The sequence below is a fragment of the Adiantum capillus-veneris genome, chromosome 27 (assembly GCF_014529385.1).
Source record: "Adiantum capillus-veneris isolate H3 chromosome 27, ASM1452938v2, whole genome shotgun sequence".
Classification (NCBI taxonomy): Eukaryota; Viridiplantae; Streptophyta; class Polypodiopsida; order Polypodiales; family Pteridaceae; genus Adiantum; species Adiantum capillus-veneris.
In genome coordinates this window covers 65937760-65959630 of record NC_140957.1, presented here as the reverse complement: position 1 = coordinate 65959630, position 21871 = coordinate 65937760, and the positions used below count along the sequence as shown (strand labels likewise).

The following is a 21871-nucleotide window of genomic DNA, read 5'->3' as shown; positions in this document are numbered from 1 at the left end:
CTCGCCAGGTTTTGCAAAGTGCCCGTATGCGTCGAGAAAGTCATTTAATGTGTGGGAATACTGACCGTGAAGGGTTCTAGTACAGTTATGTTGCCGAAATCAGGCCAGAACAGTCAAAATTCAGCCAAGGTTGTGCGGGGCAGCTTGGAAAGAACCACAGCGTTTATTCCCTCTTTTACACAATAAAGAAATACCGAAAGGGGCGCCTAAGTTAGGGGCCAATCTGGTGTCGGTCTTCTCATACAGGTGCATTCTAGCATCTGTATCCCATTCCCCTCTCTTGTGTCACTATAGCGCAGGTATAATAGACGACTAATAATGGGTGAAAGCTAAATCAAGGTTTGAAGTAAAGTCTACCACCCTTTTTGGATTTAACAGGCCGGTTTCAAAGGGTACTACGGTAGATACTGAGGGGTAGTGCGGTGGATGCTTGGTACTTGAGAGGCTAAGTGCTGGGTAGTGCGGGTACTTGGTGCTTGGTACTGCGGGGTACTTTGGTGCTTGGTATTAATGTGATGCTGAGTGCTGATAGGTGCTGCTAGAGATGCTTGGTATATCGACGACGACGAAGTGTACTTCGACGAAGATACTTGGTAGAGATGCTTGTACTACGACGACGACGAAGTGTACTTCGACGAAGATACTTGGTAGAGATGCTTGTACTGCGACGACGATTCTTGGTAGAGATGCGTGAACCGTGAGGCTATGGCTGATTCTTGAAAACGCTATTGGTACTGGGTTGAAAATGCTGATCTACTAGTGCTGAAAACGCTGATCAACTGGTGCTGAAATCGCTGATGTTTTGGTGCTGAAAACGCTGGTACTGAGGTGCTTACTGCCGGTTCTTCTGCATCTTCTGCCTCCTAGCGCCCTTCTAGGGCTGCCTATGTACTGCACAACAATTGGTCGAGCAACATAAGGGAGACTCCATGACCTTGACAAAAGTGAACGTGAAGGTTCACGTACTAATAAATGGCGTGAGGCGGTTCACATGCGGTTAAATGCCTATATGTTGAAATGCTGTACTGTGCAAGATGGTATGAAACTACGACCGACGTGATCATGCACACCTCTTCTAGAGGCTCACAAAAGGCCAGGCTAGGTTCTTAGCTAGATTACAACCGACGTTAGACTGTTGCAGAAGCTTGTCCACGTGGCGCAAGTGGAGAGCACACGTAACAGATGGTCATGTGAATGGTAAGTGCGCTATGATCTATTTTGATTCTGAACAATATTTATGATGTGATTAGTGATTCTCTTGTGAAGAGGGCACACTTAGAATCTATTCCAGCATATCCCATTGCGGTTTTTGGATTTTCTTTGGGCATGTACTCTTTTATCACGCACGAATGTCTGAATGTACCGGTTTTTGTGTCACGCATGTTTTCGTTGCACAATTTTCTTGTTTCTTTCTCTCTGGTTGTATATGATATTCAGCATTAAGTGGTTCCGTGAGATTGATCCACAAGTTAATTGGAAAGAAAACACTCTCACCATCACTCTAAAGGTTGCCTCTCCTGTGGCCATGGGCGGTGTGCAGAGCATCCGTCTTTGTCATTATTCTGTCATTCTCATGTTTGAAAGAGGATAAAACACGCAGTCCAATAGCATCTACCAGTACATAGTCCAATAGGTCAGAAAAGAGTCAGTCAATGCATGATAAGGAACCTCTCTTTGTCACTCATTCTCTTAAGCATGACAAGCAGTTTTTGCATGATAGAGATTTAATTGTTTGTAAGGCTCATCAAGCCCTCAAGTGGTTCCAATCCGTACTACCGAGTATACCTTGGAGTGACTGTCAAGCTAGATGGTTCCAGTCTTGTGAGCAATTTGGCGGTTTGATTGATTATGGTCTTAGTAAAGCTAACCCAATTGCAGATATGATCGGTCACGCAGGACCAATCTTGGCTCTCGAGTCAAGGTCATCTTTTGTTCGCATGAAAAGTCAGTATTCATTTTTCGAGTTTCTCATTCGTGACGGTCTCTTGAATTTTCTTCATCATCCTTGTAGATTACCTTCTCATAGGAAAGTCATATTGCACGATGCACATGATGCACTCACGGATGAGCATAGAAGCATAAACATCAATTTAGAAAAGGTAGAAAAATTACGTTCAAGGAATACACAATGTTTTACCATTGTTTGTCGTGTCAATAATGTTTGCATACTCATTCCTTGTAGGACACAGTCTCACAGCACAAGCATTAGCACAATTGTCCATCAAGCATTGGTATTCTCTTTGTGGTTTGCCAAAGTCGATAGTTTCAGGTAGAAAAAGTCAAGTTTAGATCACATTTTGGTCAAGCACTCGCTCAAAAGTTTGGCACTTCTTCACATATCTTATCTACATTCCATCCTCAATCTTTTAGGAAGCATAGTCCCTTCCAATCATTCGAAAAGTAAAAGATGTGTCTATGAATTGTGGTTAAAGTTGTTTCAGGGGGGTTCTTGAAGAGAACGAACCTGAGATCGTAGACAAAAGAGCCGGAGCAGATTATTCTGCATTGCTTTTTGTGCACAGCTCAAAGAAGCAAGCACTGCAGTTCTTTTTGAAGTTAAAGTATTGCGACACCCACGCAGCAGAGTGGGGCGATGAATATTTCTTCATAGATTCTCCGAAGTTGTTGGCGGACTACATGGAAGCCATGCAGCTCGGTACTAGTACCTCACCTTAAAAAGGGGGGGATGTCAAATGCATATCTAACCCTATGTGCAAGCAGACAAGCTGTAACTCCTATATCTCTGGGATAGGACAGCCTAGCAAGTGTTACGGCATCTTTGTGAGCGTGTACACAAGACGTGCATGTCCAAGCACTTTGAGTAGTTGCATATCCTCTGATTGCACATGAGCATAACCAGTATTTGCTAGCTGGAGGCACTGGGGAGTGTTTCCATATAGCACCATTAGTACTAAGCCTAGGTTATAACTGCATACGAAGCACCTCTTACTAGTAGTTCATCAACTTACTAATAAGTGATATTTTAGCAAGCAATTACCAAATCGTGGGATTCTCTATGAGATTGCTCGACCCACTTTTAATCCCATATTTTAAGTGACCTAGGGGTCACTTCTAAAGCAATAAGTCAATACCCTTACTACAAGTACAAGTACCCCCAATACAAGTACAAGCACCTGCAGCACAAGCACCTTTAGCATTTTTTCAGCTATCAGCCCATTGCCAGCTTTAGCAGCAAAATTAGCCCAGTGTTTTCAGATTCTAGCCCTAGCTTCATTGCTAGAAAAGTGCAGATTTCAGCCCAAGCATAAGATCATCACCAACGTTTTCAGGTTTCAGCCTAAGTACCAGATCAGCCCAAGCGTTTTCATTTTTCAGCCCTTAGTCTTGCAGATCCAATCACCTACCGCAAGACTCTATCACCAGCTCATACCAGGTGAAATGGTGAAGATCTAGGTTTTACACTTCCACAAAATCCTTTTCTTTCTTTCTTTCCTACTCATAGTATCATTCTCTGTTTTCTCTCTCTAGTCTTGCACATCTCCCATGAAGTAAAAGGAACTCTCATTCAGAAAGGAACCTTGAGTACGCATTGAGCACTCATTGTGAGCATTTACCATCAATAACTTCTACTGCACATTACATTGTGTCTTTGCCACAAACTTATTAGCCACTCCCATCCTTAATCTGTTGCGCAATGGACACGCTATCGTCTTCATCGCTCTTTCTGAAGGGCCATCAAGCCATAAAAGAATCAGATAATTTTTTTTTTCTTGTTTGAGATTGCACGTAACCCAAGACCACTTGGGCTGTCAATCTCTCTAATCTGCGTTTTTAAGTGTGATAGGTAACCCAAAAAAGAAGGGCTTTGCCCAACCTCCCTTTGTTCCTCTTTTCCACTCATTGAGAGCTAACCTTGTAAATGGACGTGAGATGGGAAAAAGCAAGCTTGGTGTGAGCGCAAGGATGCCAAGGGGTGCACCCGTTGGAAGGAGTTGAGATTGGGTAAGAGAAAGGCCTTCTTGAACGTAGATTGCAAGTAGTACCAAGTACCAAGAACCCTAAGTAACCTAAGAACCCAGAACCCCAAGTACTCAGTACGTGGTCATCACATGAAGCGGAATGGATGCTTTCCGTGACGGTGATGAGAGTTAAATTGGAGAAGAAGTCCCTAAGTCCCTTTGAGGCAGGGCAAGAGTCTCCATCTGTGCCTGAAGCTGAAGGCAAAGGTGCTGGTGGCAGGGTAATGCTGCAAACACACACCTGCGCATAGACTCCACTCCCCTCCCCTCCAAAAGAGAAGGGCGAGAGGAGGTGGGTGAGAATGTAGCAATGGGAGAGGGAATGGAGGCGGGCTGCAAGAAGGGGGGGGGGGTTGCGGCGCACGCTATGGAGAGCAGCTGGGGGAGGCAAACGCTTCAGCGAGCATGCCATCGAGTTAAGCTATCAGAACGGAGTGTGGGAATCGTGCCTCATCTTCTTGTTCATGTGCTTGTTTAAACATGCTCCCCAGTAATTAAAGATACTCTTTAATATTATTAGCTAAGATCAACCTTCAAACTGAGCCCTATCATGTAAATTGTGAAAGATCAGACTTTTTAACTAAACATGGCGACATACCTTTAGCAAGAGGCTTTGTACTCAATTATTTGAGTATCAATAGTTAGACCATAAGCTCTGATTTTTTTGCACATGATAAAGTCATTTAGTATTTAAAGTTAAATTGACCATTTTTTCAGGCCTAAATCAGGTGAGAGAACGGTAAAGAGGCTGAGACTTTCAAAGGCATTAACAATCCCAGAAAACACAATGATTTCTGACGCTTGCCGGCGCATGGCAACACGACGAGTGGATGCTGCACTTCTCACAGATTCCAGTGCATTATTATGCGGTATTCTTACAGACAAGGTGATCTGCAAGATAACAAGAGCTTACATATAGGAACTGTTTCTTTCTGTATTCCTGTTCTTGTCGCTTTCAAGTGCTAATATGCCGTCAAATTATCTAGGATATAGCCACCAGGGTCATTGCAGAAGGATTAAAGCCTGAGGAGACTCCTGTTTCTAAAGTCATGACAAAAAATCCCTCTTTTGTCCTGAGTGATACATCAGCAGTAGAGGCATTGCAGAAAATGGTTCAAGGTGTGGGGTCATACTTTTGGTGTCCACTGTTCTTAGTCCATTCCAGAATCCAGGCTGTCAAAAGTATGATATGCATTTTTGTTGCAGTAATATCTCATTAGTAAAGAACTGTGTGTATCTATTCCACAGGCAGGTTTCGCCACTTGCCTGTTGTTGAGAATGGGGAGGTCATTGCCCTTTTGGACATCACGAAATGCTTGTACGATGCAATTGCAAGGCTGGAAAAGGTGGCAGAAAAAGGGGACGCCATTGCAGCTGCAGTTCAAGGTGTGGAACGCCAATATGGAGATGGTATTTCAGGTAAAAAACTTTTTGTCTGTGAAAATCTTGAGGCTTGTACAATTCAGGCTTAACTTGACTGTCAGATTGTTGTTTCAGCACCATCAAATCTTGTGGACATACTTCGGGAGAAGTTATTTCGCCCTTCCCTAGGCTCCATTATTCCAGAAAATTCCAAGTATGTTTAGTCAGAAACATTATAAGTACTGAAATGCATGCAAGCACACAAAGGTTTATATGCACTTTTCTCAATGGAAAACCAAAAGCAGCTATTTGACGTCTATGAACAATTTTGTCTAGAAGACGAAAGCAAAAAATATGTTTAGTCAGAAACATTATAAGTACTGAAATGCATGCAAGCACACAAAGATTCATATGCACTTTTCTCAATGGAAAACCAAAAGCAGCTATTGACCTCTATGAACAAATTTTTTTTTTCCGAGAAAGAGATCCTTCTATTAGTTAATGAAACTGCCCATAGGGCTACAACCACCTCTACTAGAGAGGTCTACAAAAATCAAAAGGAGAGACTCTCCCAATGAAAAAACAGCATACGTACAATGAGGCTAAATCAGGAAATGGGAGGAGGGAAAAGCCACACAAGTGGACGGTAGTGCCATCTGAGCACACCCTGGACCATGGTGAAGAAAGGGCCAGGACGCCAGAGTCAAAGAAACGCATCTCTACGCTCCTGCATGTGGTCGGAGCTGCCCTGGAGTCTCTCGAACTGTCCCCTGAGAGTATGGATCAGCTCTAGCCAAAAATCTCGAATAGTCTCTCGAATTGTGCTGGTGGCACAAGACGAGCCTCAAAGATGCGGAAGCAGCGGGCTCGCCAGATGAACCATAGTGTTAGGCCACATACAAGCTCCCAACACTCCTCTCTCAATGCACCACTCTTGTGGAGTAAGCTCTATAGCAGGCAGGAGTGTAGGTCGACCCCCCTGTATCACTATCATCTTGCTGGTAGAGGATAGCTCAAACTATAATGCAGGGCCCGTGAGAGTGGACCAAGCAGCTGCCCCCCAAGTGTACTGCCGTGCTCTGGAAAGAGCTGGCATCAGCCGAAGGACCCGAAGCCAAACCTGTTCTGCCATAGGGCAGTCCCAAACCAAAGGCTGGTCACAAGCTGCACATGCTGCCGAGAGGCCACTATGTACAAGCCAGCTCCCCAATGCTATAGCTCTATGTGCAACCAACCACTGGAACAAAGTGACTCCCCCGGCTATCTGGTGTCCCACAAAATTGCCCAAAAAGCTGACAGGAACTCAGCTATGAGACCCTCCTCCTGCCAAGGTGTGAATGATGTCCAGCCAAATGGCAGTGAGGGTATCCTGAAGGAGCTGTGGAGCCGCATTGAGAATGTGGAGACAACGAGCTCTCCAAACATTCCATAGTGTAATACTAGTGATGACTGAAAAAACCTCATCACGTGTCTGAGAATCCCCCTGCCAAGCAATTTGTGGTAGCATAGCCAAAGTCCCTCGCCGATAACCAGCCGAGGTAAGCATAAAGGCTGGATCTGTGTTTGAGCCCTCGTAAAAATTGGTGGGGGCCGGGCATCGGCATCAACCATGAGACAGATCCCCAAGTAAGATCCATGCTGAACACCTGCTCTGCTAAGTAGAAAGCAAACTGCAAGCCACACTACATGGGAAGCTGAGCATGACCAAAGACAGTGTGTAGGTGACTCAAGGAGTCGCAAAGGACAACGAGTACATAACGGATCATGACCTATAGTAGCTAGCCAAGTCCCAATTGGAAGTCCCGCATGCGCAATCATCCACATGAAAAAAGAAATACGACGAGCCGCATGTAAATCCCAGATGGCGGACCAAAACTGCTGCAGATAGGCATGAGAGAGACCTGAATGTAACCAGAAACACATACGAGTGGGTTGCTCTGGCTGCGATCTCATCAATGCTAACCGTCCAATCCTGACAGTGTACTCAAAGAAGGATACAGATGCACAGGTGGGGTTAGAGTGAGGCCAATGCCACTCTCCTGGGTCGCAATAAAGCTGAGATAGGGTACGACCCTCCCACACCCAAAGCCTCCAAAGTGCAGCATCAGCGGAAGCAAAACGAGGGTCAACACAACGACGCTTCCCGCGAGAGCCAACTACTTTGATGGCCTCCCATCGAGCTCCGGGAAGTACAGGGTGCGGAAAGGTGGCATCATATGTCAATCTAGCATGAATCCCCTCAGACTGGTTAGTATCAACTGTGAAGTGTGAATAGCATGGTGTCTAAACGAACTAGTAAGAGAGTGCTCTGAGCAAAGAGGCCTTCCCAGCCACAATGGGGAGGCATCTGAACCGTGCCTGTCATGATTGCATCCCACTGTGAAGGAACGGCGGAATCAATCTCAAGCAGTCTGTCTGTCACCCCGCGACCAATGTCATAATGTTCTGCCACAAAATCAGCATCTAGCATCTGTGTCTGTCACCAACGTGTGACTACTATCTATCCTTTTTGTTGATTTCTTTCTTATTATCTATTTACTTTCACTTTTTGGAAACACCCCTCGGGAAATCTAACTGCCCTGCATTGCATAGCTAGTGTGGAACTGTCCAGAGGGAGTCCAGGCCTGAGGGCAAGAGAGCACTAAGGTTGGACAAGGACTATGGTTAGCCAAGTGGGGTCATTGACTAGCCAAAGTGGAATCCTTTGCTACAGAGGCTACATTTCAGTTCTGGATGTGGCCACAGTGTACAAAGAGGGTCGGATGACCTAGAAAGATACAATGGCAGCATCTCCTAAAATTTAGGGAACCGCTATTTTGGGACCTGAAAATGTGTTGACGTCATTACGGAGGTAATGACAAGGGGAACATTTTCTTACTCTGTCGTGAAGTCAACTGGGCAACCGGTTGGGAGATTTTTAGGCGGCAACCCCGAAACGGGAAAATGCTTGTAAATGTGCCAAGTGGCACATTCTGGTGCACTTGCCTCATGCAACAAGAAGTGGCGCTGAATTTGAAGAGGGGAGAGCCTCATTTTCAGTTTTTGTCACAGGTTAAGAGCTATGGAGTGCTTGCTTTCCCTCTTATGCACAGTGCGGTGCCAGGAGTGATGCCCTGCACGCTACGCACTACCCTCTCTCTCCCCTTTGGCAGTATGTTATGCCCCTCTAGTGGGCTCTTCATTTAACCAATGTACAGTTGTGTGGGTTCATGCGCGATTGCCGAGGCAAGAGCCTCTTGCACAGGTATTGGATTAGCTAGCGGCTAATCCCCCCCCGCAGGTACAGGTGAATTCGGAGAGGTTTCACGCCAGAAATCTCGTCCGATTCATAGGGCAAGTAGCCCTACAGGTGCGGGAGCTCGAGGACTTGCTACGGATGCGACCGGCACGCGAAACGGAGCCCGAAACAGTAAATTACAGCCTGCTGTGTATTTTTGCAGGTTTAGGGTTTTGTCCCTAAACAGACCCTAATACCCCCAGGATGTTCGGGGATGCAAGGGGACCGCTGTACAGGCGATCTGGCGCATTTTCAGGGCTGAAAACAGAGAACTCAGCGTGCTGCAGATTCTCGCCAGGTTTTGCAAAGTGCCCGTATGCGTAGGGAAAGTCAGTCAATGCGTGGGAATACTGACTGTGAAGGGTTCTAGTACAGTTATGCTGCCGAAATCAAGCCAGAACAGTCAAAATTCAGTCAAGGTTGTGCGGGGCAGCTTGGAAAGAACCACAGCGTATATTCCCTCTTTTACACAATAAAGAAATACCGAAAGGGGCGCCTAAGTTAGGGGCCAATCTGGTGTCGGTCTTCTCATACAGGTGCATTCTAGCATCTGTATCCCATTCCCCTCTCTTGTGTCACTATAGCGCAGGTAAAATAGACGACTAATAATGGGTGAAAGCTAAATCAAGGTTTGAAGTAAAGTCTACCGCCCTTTTTGGATTGAACAGGCCGGTTACATGGTTCCATCGACGGGATTAAATCACTTTTTCCCATAGAAGTGAGCCTTGGTCTGTTTTGGGCTTGAAGACACAGGGGATCATAGACCAGACACAAGGAATTGCAATTATGGCTGACAGACCAGATGATGTGACTGAAGAGGTTTCCTCTTCACAGGGTGAACAGACACATGAAGTGGGTGAGTCCTCAAGACCACCACAGACAGATGACGATATATTCAGGACCCAGTTGGCTACTGCTGTGGCTATGTTCACACAAGTAATGCAGAACCCGAGGTTTTTAGCCTTTCTGCAACCTCCTGTTCCGTCTCAGCAAGTTGGGTCACTGGATCATATTCAAAAGCCTGTTAAGGCTCGAGCACAGGTGATTCATGCCGCATAGTAAATGGAAACACCTGTACACTTGACGGAGAACATGCAGTCTCCACAACCTATGCCTAAGGTGCAAGAACAGGTGGCTGAGATGCCAGAATTTCAAGCTGTACCAGTTGAGCCCGCCACCTTTCAGCAGCCTATAGCGCGTTCTAATGGGCAGGGAAGCAACCTACAGGCTATGCAACAGGTCTTCCCACCACCTTCAGTACACCCTGGCTATTTTGGAGGTGGATCGGTATTCCAGAGCATGGCTGGTCATGCACCTGGAAATCAGTTTTATACGCCAAGAACAATGTTTGGGGGTGCTCAAACGATGATGCCTAATCCCATGTACAGTGTCATGGGTATGCAACCAGGGTTTCAGAGCACTCAGGGCCAATTTGGGATGCCACAAGCACATTTTGGTATGGCTGGAATTACAAATCAGCAGCCAAATATGGCATTTCCAGGTCAAGTTAATAGCGGCCAAGGAACACAGATGAACCCTAATAGTCTTCCCATGTTTTAGTCACTTCCATATGACAATTTAACGCCGCTGGAGAGGCCAACTCCGTACAAAGAAGGTGGCAAAGGTGTGTCTTTGACGACCTTTACAGGGTTTGATGACAGGAAGAAGGCTCTCTCATTCCTCCAACAGTTTGACAAGGCCTATGCAGGGGGAAACTTTACAGAAGCTTCAAAGGTCCGCAAGGCAGCCACTTTCTTGACAGGGAATGCGGGACAATGGTGGAGAACTTTATTGCTTCACGGGCAAGCTCCGTCCACATGGATTTACTTCAAGCAGATTTTTGCAGCAGCATGGTTATCTGATGACTTTGAAGCCGATGTCATGACAGAATGGCACCAGCTAAATGCTGCCACTTGCAGAAATCTGGATGATTACAATCGGAAGTTTTGGAAAGCTCTACTTCGAGTAACTTCCTATAGATTTGTGCCATTGACAGAACTGTACGAAGACCAAAGTTACTACTTTGACGCAGCTCATCGAGGTAGCAAACACTGGCAATGGTTTTCTCAACGGAGAAGATTGTGAATTTAACACTGGCGTCAAGGCAGGATCAGGCAAGAAAAATTCAGCCAAGAAGCACGTTCCCAATGAGGCTCCTAAAGGGACTCAGGAGTCAGCCAACGCAGGGAAAGATAAAGCTACGACTGAATCAGAAAAGGGACCAGCGAAGAAATAGAAAAGACGTTTTCCTCGCAAGTCAGAAGAGCAAAAGAAGGTCCTGAGGACAGAAAACAAATGCTTCATATGTGAGCAGCCTGGCCACATTGCTTACAACTGTCCTACAAGGAAAAGGCCAGCTGATTCTGAAGACAAGGAGGAGAGGAAAGGAAAGAAGCCCATGGCTGGTCTAGTGCCAGATATGGTGGGCGATAAGCCAAATTCAGATGCAAGTGAGCTTTGCAGAGCATGGGGAAAGGTCAGGGATCAAACAGTGCTTATCTTCTTTGATCCAGGTGCCAAAGCCAACTTTATTTCCCCAAAATTGGCTTCAAAGTTGGGAATCAGACCTGAAGAGATGGGGTATACAGCAGAGGCAGGTTTGGCATGTCCTGGCCATACAGAGGCTGTGACACCCATCATTGGAAAGTTGCGTCTACATATCCAGTCCTATGTAGATGTTGAAGAATTTTACATCATGCCACTGGACGGATGTGATGTGTTGTTAGGTATTCCTTGGTTGTTTCGTGTACAGGGAATCATGGATGCCTACAACAAAAAGATCACTGTACAGAGCAGGGGAAAGACTCACATTCTAGATGTAAAGCTTAAAGGGGAGTCTATTCCTACTGCATCAGCTTCTGCTATTACTTTTGTAATGAAAAAGCATCTTTCTGCGTACTTGGTTTTTGCACGTGAAGTGTCAGATTGTCATGAATCAAATTTATCTGTGCTAGATAAAGAAAGGTCAATGTTTTTACAACAGTATAGTGACTGTTTTTCCGATTCATTATCGTCTCAATTACCGCCAGAGAGACCCGAGGACCATGCGATAGATTTGGTGCCAGGCAGTAGCCCACCAAATAAGCCTCCGTACAGGGTTAGTGCGGCTCAGCAGAAAGAGATAATGGGCCAAGTACAGGAGCTGTTAGAAAAGGGGCTGATTCAGCCCAGTTCATCTCCATTCTGTTCTCCAGTGTTGTTGGTGCAGAAAAAGGATGGCTCATGGCGTATGTGCATCGACTACCGTGCACTGAACAAGAATACCATCAAGAATAGGTTCCCTATACCTAGAATTGATGATATTATGGACAAATTAGAAGGAGCAGCTATGTTTAGCAGGATAGATCTAAAGAGTGGGTACCATCAGATCCGCATTAGATCAGAGGATGTGCACAAGACTGCTTTTAGAACAACGTTTGGCCTTTACGAATTGTTAGTGATGCCCTTTGGTCTCACAAATGTTCCTGCTACGTTCAATAGGATGATGGACAGAATTTTCCATCCACACGAGCAGTTTGTTGGTACATTCTTTGATGACATGATAGTCTATTCAAAGAATGAAGAGGAGCATAGGCATCACTTGGCCATTGTGTTCAAAGAGCTACGCAGTCATAGGTTGCTCATCAAAGCAAAGAAAAGTGAGTTTTTTCTGGAAGAGATTCACTTTCTGGGACACATTGTCTCAAAGGATGGTGTCGGAATGGATCCTGCAAAAGTTGAAGCGATCAAGTCATGGCCAGATTTGAAGACGGTGCACGATGTCCGAAGCTTTTTGGGACTATGCTCCTATTACAGAAGGTTTATCCGAAATTTCGCTGAGATTGCTTCACCTTTATATACTCTTCAAAAGAAGGCAGTCACCTTTAGATGGACACAGAAAGAGATTTCAGCTCTTAATCTCTTAAAGGAAAAGATGACTTCGGATCCAGTCATTGTGTTGCCAGATCTTAGGAAGTCATTTGTGGTCCAGTGTGATGCCTGCGCTAGTAGCATTGGTGCAGTGCTAATGCAAGATGGCAGGGTAGTAGCCTATGAGAGCAGAATTTTGCAAGGGCCAGAGATGACCATGCAGGTCTATGAGAAAGAGTTACTGGCTGTGATTCATGCGCTCTTAAGTTGGAAACACTACCTGCTAGGTGCAGACTTTGTTGTCCAAACGGACCATCAGACCTTGCGATACTTCTTGATACAGACAAAGTTATCTGAGAAGCATATGCGATGGGCAAATATCTTGTCCATGTTCCATTTTCAGATTGTGCATGTAGAAGGCAAGAAGAACGTTGTGGCTGATGCCTTGTCAAGGAAGCCACAAATTTCAGCTGTGTCGATTCCTTATCATCATGAACTTGATGATATGAGAGAACAGTATGCAAATGATGAAGATTTTGCAAGGGTCTTCGAGCAACTAATGGATGGACAACGTCATGAACACTATCTTCTCAGAGATGGGTTCATGATGATGCATGGCAGATTGTGTGTCACAAAGCCATTGCGACGCAAAGTTATGGCAGAGAGTCATGTCCCACCGTATGCAGGGCATCGTGGTATCGATGCTACAGTTAAAGCGGTTGAGACATTCTTCTATTGGCCTACATTGAGAAGGGATGTGGATGCCTTTGTGCGAGAATGCCTAATATGCCAAAAGGTCGAGTTTGACAGGCAAAAGGCACCAGGGTTATTGCAACCACTACCTATTCCAGATAAACCATGGGAAAGTATTGCTATGTATTTTATCTTTGATCTTCCGAGAACGCAGACAGGAAACGATGGTATTTGGACCATTATTTGCAGATTTAGCAAACAGGCTCTTTTGATTCCTGTCAGGAAGAAGATAAAGCCAGATCTGATGGCACGCTTGTTTATGAGCAATATTTTCAAGTATCATGGCATGCCACAGTCGATTGTTAGCGACCGTAATCCACCGATGACAAGTTGGTTCTAGAGAGGCTTGTTTGAGAATATGGGCACAACGCTCAAATTCTCTTCGTCATTTCATCCTCAAACAGATGGGCAGTCAGAAGAGGCAAATTCTACTGTCCTAGATCTGCTGAAGTGCTATGTGTCAGAGCATAAAGGAAAGTGGGAGCAGTATTTTCCATTGGTGGAGTATGCATACAATAATACAGTGCATTCATCAATTGGCAAGGCATCCTATGAGATAGTTGAAGGTGGCAAGAAAGTTCCTCCCATATTGCATACAAAGGACAAGATATTTGAAGCAGATAAGTATGTTCAGGACATGGATGAAATGTACAAGAAGGTCAAAGTGGCCTTAGAAAAGACTCAAGCAAAGCAAAAGAAAGCAGCTGATCGTCACCGTCCTGAAGTGGTATATTCACTTGGTGATTGGGTGCTTTTGCGCTTTGAAAAGGCAAGGTTAAAGAAGATGAAGGGCAAGGAAAGACTGTTTCCAAAGCTCAGCATGCGTTACTATGGGCCTTTTCAAGTGTGCGACATAATCAGTGATGTTGCATATAGGCTGAAATTGCCTGACAGTTGGAAGATTCACAATGCGTTTCATGTGAGTCTTCTCAGACCCTATGTGGGTGATGTGCCAGAAGATATGCCAGCTGAAGATAAGCCAGAAGTCGGGGAACTTGACGAGATCTTGGTCCCTGAACAGATTTTGGCACACAAAGAAAGGAAAGTGAAAGGCAAGGTTGCTAGGCGTTACTTGGTAAAGTTCAGAAACTACCCACCAATGGATGCTAAGTGGATGGAAGAAGGTGAACTTGTAGAGTCACCAACTCTGTTGTCACTTTACCTGGAAGCCTTCGATTTGCAACCTACCTTGACCCCTTGAGTTTCAAAGCTCCATGGATTGTCAGTGTGACAATGGCTTCTGAAACAAATGATGTACATGGTATTTAAAGTGAGCTCAAATGAAATACCTGTTACATGAATGTTAGAGCTGTACAGATTGTCAGTTTGGCAATTGCTCTTATGGAATGTCCAAAAGTTTGGTTAGTGCTATAGAAGTGAGTATTTCTTGTCAGTTTGTCAAGGATACAGTGATTGCTTCTATTAAAGAGTACATGTGTAACTGCATTCTTAAACTGTCGGTTTGAGTATGCTCGAAACTGTTACGGGATCCAACGTGTACTATAAGACAGTGGCAAAATGTGCAGCTACCATTTTGTCATTGGAAAGTTAGTGACTCAAAGCAATGGGAGAGTGCGCAGCTACCACGATGTCATTGGGACAGGGTTCACACGCAGGCAATACATGAGTCGACGAGGTGTTGAATACACCAGGGTTGACAATGAGCATGTATGTGTCATACATGTGTCGACAGGTGCTGAATACATCAGTGTTGACTAGGAGCATGAACGACATAGATGCATAGCATGTCACCAGCGTGTGACTACTATCTATCCTTTTTGTTGATTTCTTTCTTATTATCTATTTACTTTCACTTTTTGGAAACACCCCTCGGGAAATCTAACTGCCCTGCATTGCATAGCTAGTGTGGAACTGTCCAGAGGGAGTCCAGGCCTGAGGGCAAGAGAGCACTAAGGTTGGACAAGGACTATGGTTAGCCAAGTGGGGTCATTGACTAGCCAAAGTGGAATCCTTTGCTACAGAGGCTACATTTCAGTTCTGGATGTGGCCACAGTGTACAAAGAGGGTCGGATGACCTAGAAAGATACAATGGCAGCATCTCCTAAAATTTAGGGAACGGCTATTTTGGGACCTGAAAATGTGTTGACGTCATTACGGAGATAATGACAAGGGGAACATTTTCTTACTCTGTCGTGAAGTCAACTGGGCAACCGGTTGGGAGATTTTTAGGCGGCAACCCCGAAACGGGAAAATGCTTGTAAATGTGCCAAGTGGCACATTCTGGTGCACTTGCCTCATGCAACAAGAAGTGGGGCTGAATTTGAAGAGGGGAGAGCCTCATTTTCAGTTTTTGTCACAGGTTAAGAGCTATGGAGTGCTTGCTTTCCCTCTTATGCACAGTGCGGTGCCAGGAGTGATGCCCTGCACGCTACGCACTGCCCTCTCTCCCCCCTTTGGCAGTATGTTATGCCCCTCTAGTGGGCTCTTCATTTGACCAATGTACAGTTGTGTGGGTTCATGCGCGATTGCCGAGGCAAGAGCCTCTTGCACAGGTATTGGATTAGCTAGCGGCTAATCCCCCCCCGCAGGTACAGGTGAATTCGGAGAGGTTTCACGCCAGAAATCTCGTCCGATTCATAGGGCAAGTAGCCCTACAGGTGCGGGAGCTCGAGGACTTGCTACGGATGCGACCGGCACGCGAAATGGAGCCCGAAACAGTAAATTACAGCCTGCTGTGTATTTTTGCAGGTTTAGGGTTTTGTCCGTAAACGGACCCTAATACCCCCAGGAGGTTCGGGGACGCAAGGGGACCGCTGTACAGGCGATCTGGCGCATTTTCAGGGCTGAAAACAGAGAATTCAGCGTGCTGCAGATTCTCGCCAGGTTTTGCAAAGTGCCCGTATGCGTCGGGAAAGTCAGTCAATGCGTGGGAATACTGACTATGAAGGGTTCTAGTACAGTTATGCTGCCGAAATCAAGCCAGAACAGTCAAAATTCAGTCAAGGTTGTGCGGGGCAGCTTGGAAAGAACCACAGCGTATATTCCCTCTTTTAAACAATAAAGAAATACCGAAAGGGGCGCCTAAGTTAGGGGCTAATCTGGTGTCGGTCTTCTCATACAGGTGCATTCTAGCATGTGTATCCCATTCCCCTCTCTTGTGTCACTATAGCGCGGTAAAATAGACGACTAATAATGGGTGAAAGCTAAATCAAGGTTTGAAGTAAAGTCTACCGCCCTTTTTGGATTGAACAGGTCGGTTAAAGTGTCTCATGAAACAACCGCATAGAGGCAACAGGGCCAGCGTCCCAGGTAGCCCAGCCCAATCAATGTGAGTCCTCTCTCCAAGCTGACGGGGTGGATCAACATAAGAATCAAGAACTACAGCATTCCAAATGAGAGGCTGGCGCTCAAACTCCTCACGACATGAGGGAGGTTAGCGTTTGATAGCCCGTCGCATGGAAACCCAAATTTGAAGGAGTGATCGGATGAAGGGGGAGAGGGAGGTGGTGGACAAAGGGGCATCAGTAAAGAGAAAACGATACCCTGTCTGCCAAGTATGACCATCTCTAGTGCCGAGTCGTGGAGTCACTGCGCAAAGAGCGGTCTGAAGAAGCATCTTCCAAGGTTCTTGTCCGGGAAAAAGACCCCGAACAATAAGCTTGGTAAGAAGGGCGCGGCTCTGTAACTCTGGATCAATAATGCCAAGGCCTCCCTCTGACCTAGGACGAATAATCTTAGACCAGTGAACTAGAGCATGGGTATCAGTAGTCCCGTTTGGGCCACTCCATAAAAAGTTCCGCACTAGGCGGCGGAGCGGAGCTATCACACCAGAATGTAACATCCAACAAGAAGTCGTATACCATACTATAGCCAGAATGACCTGGTTGGCGACCAATGCACGGCCAACCAACGACAGATGATGTGAAGACCAATGGCATAGCTTCCTGCGAATAGACTCTAGTACGGGTGCAAACTGCTGCTGTGAGGTAACATCTAATCCAACCTGAAAGCCCAAATATTTGCATGTCTGACCCGGTTGCAGCCATGTGAAACCATCAGCTACCCCCCAAGTAGGTATGTCATCATTGCCAATCAGTAACCCATAGGATTTATGCCAGTTAATTCGTGCACCACTGGCAATGCAAAAAACCTGTAGGGCCTCCCGCATGGTATCAAGAGCAACTAGCAAATAGCGTAACATGAGCATAGTATCATCAGCAAACTCTTGATCGATAAGGTCTGGAGCTGTAGGTACTGGCATGGTCAAGCCACAAAATGCATGACTCTGAGCACGAAGGAAGTCGGACATAGTCTCTCCTACAAACAGATACAAATATGTTGCTAGAGGACATCCCTGACGGACAGATTGAGAAAGCTGAAAACTACGACTGACATGACCACCAGTAGTAATAGCACTGCTGGCAGTCCTGAAGAGAGCGGAAATGCCTGCGATCCATCTCGAAGGGAAACCCATCCTGGCTAATGTTCCTTCGAGAAAGTCCCACTCAACACGATCGTATGCTTTCTCGAAGTCAAGGATGAAAAAAGCTAGAGGCTCAGAAGATGATCTGGCCCACTCCACTGCCTCATAAAAAGTGAAGATATTATCCAAGATGCATCGATCCATGACAAAGCCTGTCTGAGAAGTATGAATAATATCTGGTAAGAACGGCCGCAAGCGATGGCTGATCATTAACGCTAATATCTTATAGACCGAAGGGAGTAGGGTAATAGGTTTCCATTGTCGGAGCTGAGTGGTGTCACCCCCCTTCGGAATAAGAGATATGAGACCTGAACAAAGATCCGGATGCATATATCCTGATGCAAAGATGTCCTGACAACCGCGAAGCAGTGGTATATGCAATACATCCCAATATGTCAAAAAGAAAGCTCTAGTGAGGCCATCCTCTCCTGGACAGGAGGATGGATCAAGACTCTCTTTAGTAGCATGGAGCTGCGCAAGTGTGAAGGGTGCCAACAAGATCTCTGCCATAGTTTCTGTATAACGGTGTCGCGTGTGATGCCAGATCTGCTCACGTGCATGTAAAACCTCAGGAGTGCATACATCAGCAGTGAACAATGTCTCAAAATAATATGCAGACATATCAAGTATAACATCAGGATGCATATGTAGTGTTCCCCGAGCATCGCACAAAGTCCGAAGGGTGGTGCCAAGAGGGCGCTCTTTATGCGCAGCAAAGAAGTCTTTATTCATTCGATTAGCTTTAGCTATCCAATGAGATACTGAAGCATGATGAGTGAACTCAGACCTAGCCTCCTGTACGCGACGAATCTCCTCTGTGAGCTCTGTCAGTCTACCAGAGAGGTGCATCCTGAGGCCACTCCTCAAGCAAGCGCCGAGTGGAACCAAGAGGGATGTGAAGATCAGACTCGCGTACCCTCAACTGACGATGAATAATAGCGGTCTGATCACGGCAGTAAATACTAGACTGAGTAATGCAATGAGCAAGAAACTCTCCAGGGGGTCCACAATAAGAAGCATCCGTGGACCATAAGTCACGAATCTGCTGCTGCAATACTGGAGTGGTGAGAACATTGTCAGGGATGCGGCAGCCTCGCCTCTGTGCAGAGGATCTAGTGAAGGAGATAAACAATGAGATGGGTAAATGATCTGAAAGGCTGGTCCCTCTCCATATAGTAGTGAATCCGCCTAGAGCTGCTGCCCAAGGGCCAATGTAAAAACGATCAAGTCGCTCTAATAATCTCCCCTATTGTCTCTGAAACCCCCAAGAGTAATGAAGTGTAGCAGGGTGGTGACCAAAAGAGGGTATGTGCCAGGCGTCAACACCCTGAATAGCTAGTAGCAATCGATCCCAAGCTGGTTGCTCATCAGGAGAAATGGATGATAGAACTGGAGGTGTGATGGCTCGCCAATCAGAGTCTCTCTCAACGTTGTTGAAGTCACCTCCAACAACCCAAGAGTCTACAGCAGGTAGAACAGCAGCCAAAGAGGACCAAAATGTAGCCCTCTCCCGAGGAGTAGTGGGTACATAGACTGACATGAAACCAATGATAGATTCCCGAATCCGAATAGAAGCATAAACTGCTCTGCCAGCGACAAGGGTGCCATGCTGCTGAACTGAGGCCAAGTAACGTGGTCCCATTGAGATGCATACACTGCAACTCTGTCCATGAAGGCCCAGAGCAGGCTCCCAAAAAGTGCGGGCGCCCAAGGGCATGAGATTGCCAAAGGGAGTGGCAATCTTATGCTCCTGTACTAGCAATATATCCACAGTGCCCACTACATGAGAGTGTAAATCTCTGCGAAGTAAAAGCTTATGGGAATCTTTTACCCGAGAAGTCTGTAAACTATTAGCATTCCAAGAAACTACATGTAAATCCATAGACTGCATGAAAGAGTTTGAATAGCATCTGACTAACTGCGCATCTTCTTGGAGGGAGCTGGGCCATCCAAGGGGTGAGCTTCAGGCGGTAGGAAAGCTACCCGCAAGCCCTCTCTAAGATATGGTGTCTCATTGCACCAACTGCGGACCTCAACTTGTTTACATTGCATTACGGATGCTGCAGCTTTGACACCCCAAATGCGGATAGACATAGGAAGCACCACATCTGAGGATACATGAATGACCATAGGCAGTGAATAGCAAGCATGAACATCACTCCACTCCATAGCACCAATACATGAAGGGTAGTGAGGAGACAAAACATCAGGAGCGGAAGGAGACAACCATAAATGAAGTTGAGCCATAGTCTGTGCGTGCACAAAATGTAGAACCTGATCCTCGGACCATTCTTGAGTAGCGTGGAATGGAAGGTAAAAGGAATGGGTAGGCTGAGAGCGACTACCTATTAAAGAGGGAACACAACCTGTCTTGTGATGCATAAGATAGAGCTGCACCCGCAATGGCCCTTCCGAGTCACCGCCCATCTCAGCCCGATGAGTGCCCCAGGAAAGAGGGCAAGAGCTGAGAAAACTGCGTGAGACGTAAGTATGAGCTACTGAGGGAGGGGGAGGATCAGAAGGCGGAGGGGGGAGAGTAAGGGCGAGAGGAAGAGGAGGAGAAGGGAGAGGTAGTAGCGGTGAATGATCCATCTGCATAGGAACAGGGACCTCGGGAAGAGGGGAAGGAGCGGGCGGGGGAACTGCAGGTGAAGGAGGGGCTGGTAGCAGAGGTAAGTGGTCCTGTTGCGAAGAAGAAGAATTGCGAGGAGATGCAGGGGGTAATGGGGTGGTGGAAATCTGAGAGGGAGCTGGAGAGGTAACACTCGGAGCTGGCTGCGCTGCTGGTTGCTGACGAGGACGGAAGGAATGATTATGACCCACTGTCTGCCATGCTGCCTCAGTGTGAGCTGAAGCGGAGGGAGGAATAGGGAGGGTTGGAGCTCGAGGAGCGTGTGTAGGCTGCTAAGGTGTTTGAGTAGTAGATGGGTGAGGAGGAGGAACCGGCTGTTGACGCTGACCACGTGGTTGAGCATGACTGCCGCGGGCCGGCTGTTGTTGCCGCCGATGACGTGGTTGGGTGGGGCAATCTCGCGCCAAGTGTCCCATCTCGTGACAGCGTAAGCACTGTCCTGGGCGGCCAATGACTACCATACGGAGAGCGTAGTCTCGATCGTGCACAACCACAATAACTCTACCTAGTAATGAAGTATCCCCAAACACCAAGACCTGAATGCGAGGTGGGCCAGATGAGAAGATGCAGGATCCTGGAACTACCGTGCCAAAATGAGCAGCAATCATCTGGAGGAGATGTTCATCGATAAAATGGAGAGGCATATCCGGGAAGGAGAGCGTCAGAGGGAATCTGGGAATAAGGTGTCGACTGTCAAACTCCTCAGTGGAAAACTCGAGATACCACCTCGTCAAGTATATCATCCTGCGATCAGAGAGTATCGGAGAGCGAGCCAGGAGAGCTGAGGCGGTGGCGGGATCTGAAAGACGTACCATGAATATGCCTCTGCCAAGGAGTGTAAGCTCCGAGATCCGTCCCTGAGTAGTGCCCAATGCAGTCTGACACCAATCACGTATAGAAGATCGGGGTGGAGACTGTCCAATCATCCGGCCAACTAAGGCATGCTGAGCCAAGTGTTGTACTTTGGAGTCGATGCGTGACAATAGGTCGTCAGTGCAGTCCACGCGACAGGCAAGTGGTGATGGAGCGCCGTGAGGAGCACTCGAGACCGGCAAGCCGCCATGAAGAATGGGCGAGACTGGCAAATGGTAAAAGCAAGACCCAAAGTGTAGCTTGGACTCTCTCTCTCTCTCTCTCTCTCTCTCTCTCTCTCTCTCTCTCTCTCTCTCAGGCAGTAGGCAGATTCGCGCATGCCACAGTTAGGGTTGGCGCAAGGCAGTAGGTTTCGCACAGGGAACAGATTTCGCGCAGGCAGCAACAGGTTCGCGCATAGCAGGCCCACAACTCTGATCCTCTGAAAGCAACACTCTGCAACCTGTGGGGCCTCTACTGAGACTTTGTGTAATTGACCCTTGCCCTGTAGCTCGAAAAACATGGAGGGTACAGTTTCTCAGCAAGCTCGAACTTCGATGAGGACCATCAGTCGCGTGAAGGCCCCCATCCATCTGGGTGTTGCTGACTCGAGAGGTGTAAGCCACTCAGCTGGTACTGCCTCTGTGATGTCTTGATTAATGCTCTGCACCCCTCTCATGCCTTGTAGCTAGATGCTCTGAAGCTCCTCTAACAAACCTGAG

At 46.7% G+C, this 21871-nt stretch overlaps 1 protein-coding gene across 1 annotated transcript in view; it reads left to right on the top strand.

Annotated features, from left to right (window-relative positions):
- The window catches only part of LOC147422123 (CBS domain-containing protein CBSCBSPB3-like), a 111785-nt gene that overhangs the window by 57657 nt on the left and 32257 nt on the right, over positions 1-21871 (top strand). Inside the window, exons 2-5 of the mRNA XM_086502588.1 lie at positions 4698-4866; positions 4967-5099; positions 5229-5399; positions 5478-5556. Of these exons, the coding sequence (XP_086358714.1) occupies positions 4698-4866; positions 4967-5099; positions 5229-5399; positions 5478-5556 (552 nt within the window). The remainder of the gene's footprint in view (positions 1-4697; positions 4867-4966; positions 5100-5228; positions 5400-5477; positions 5557-21871) is intronic.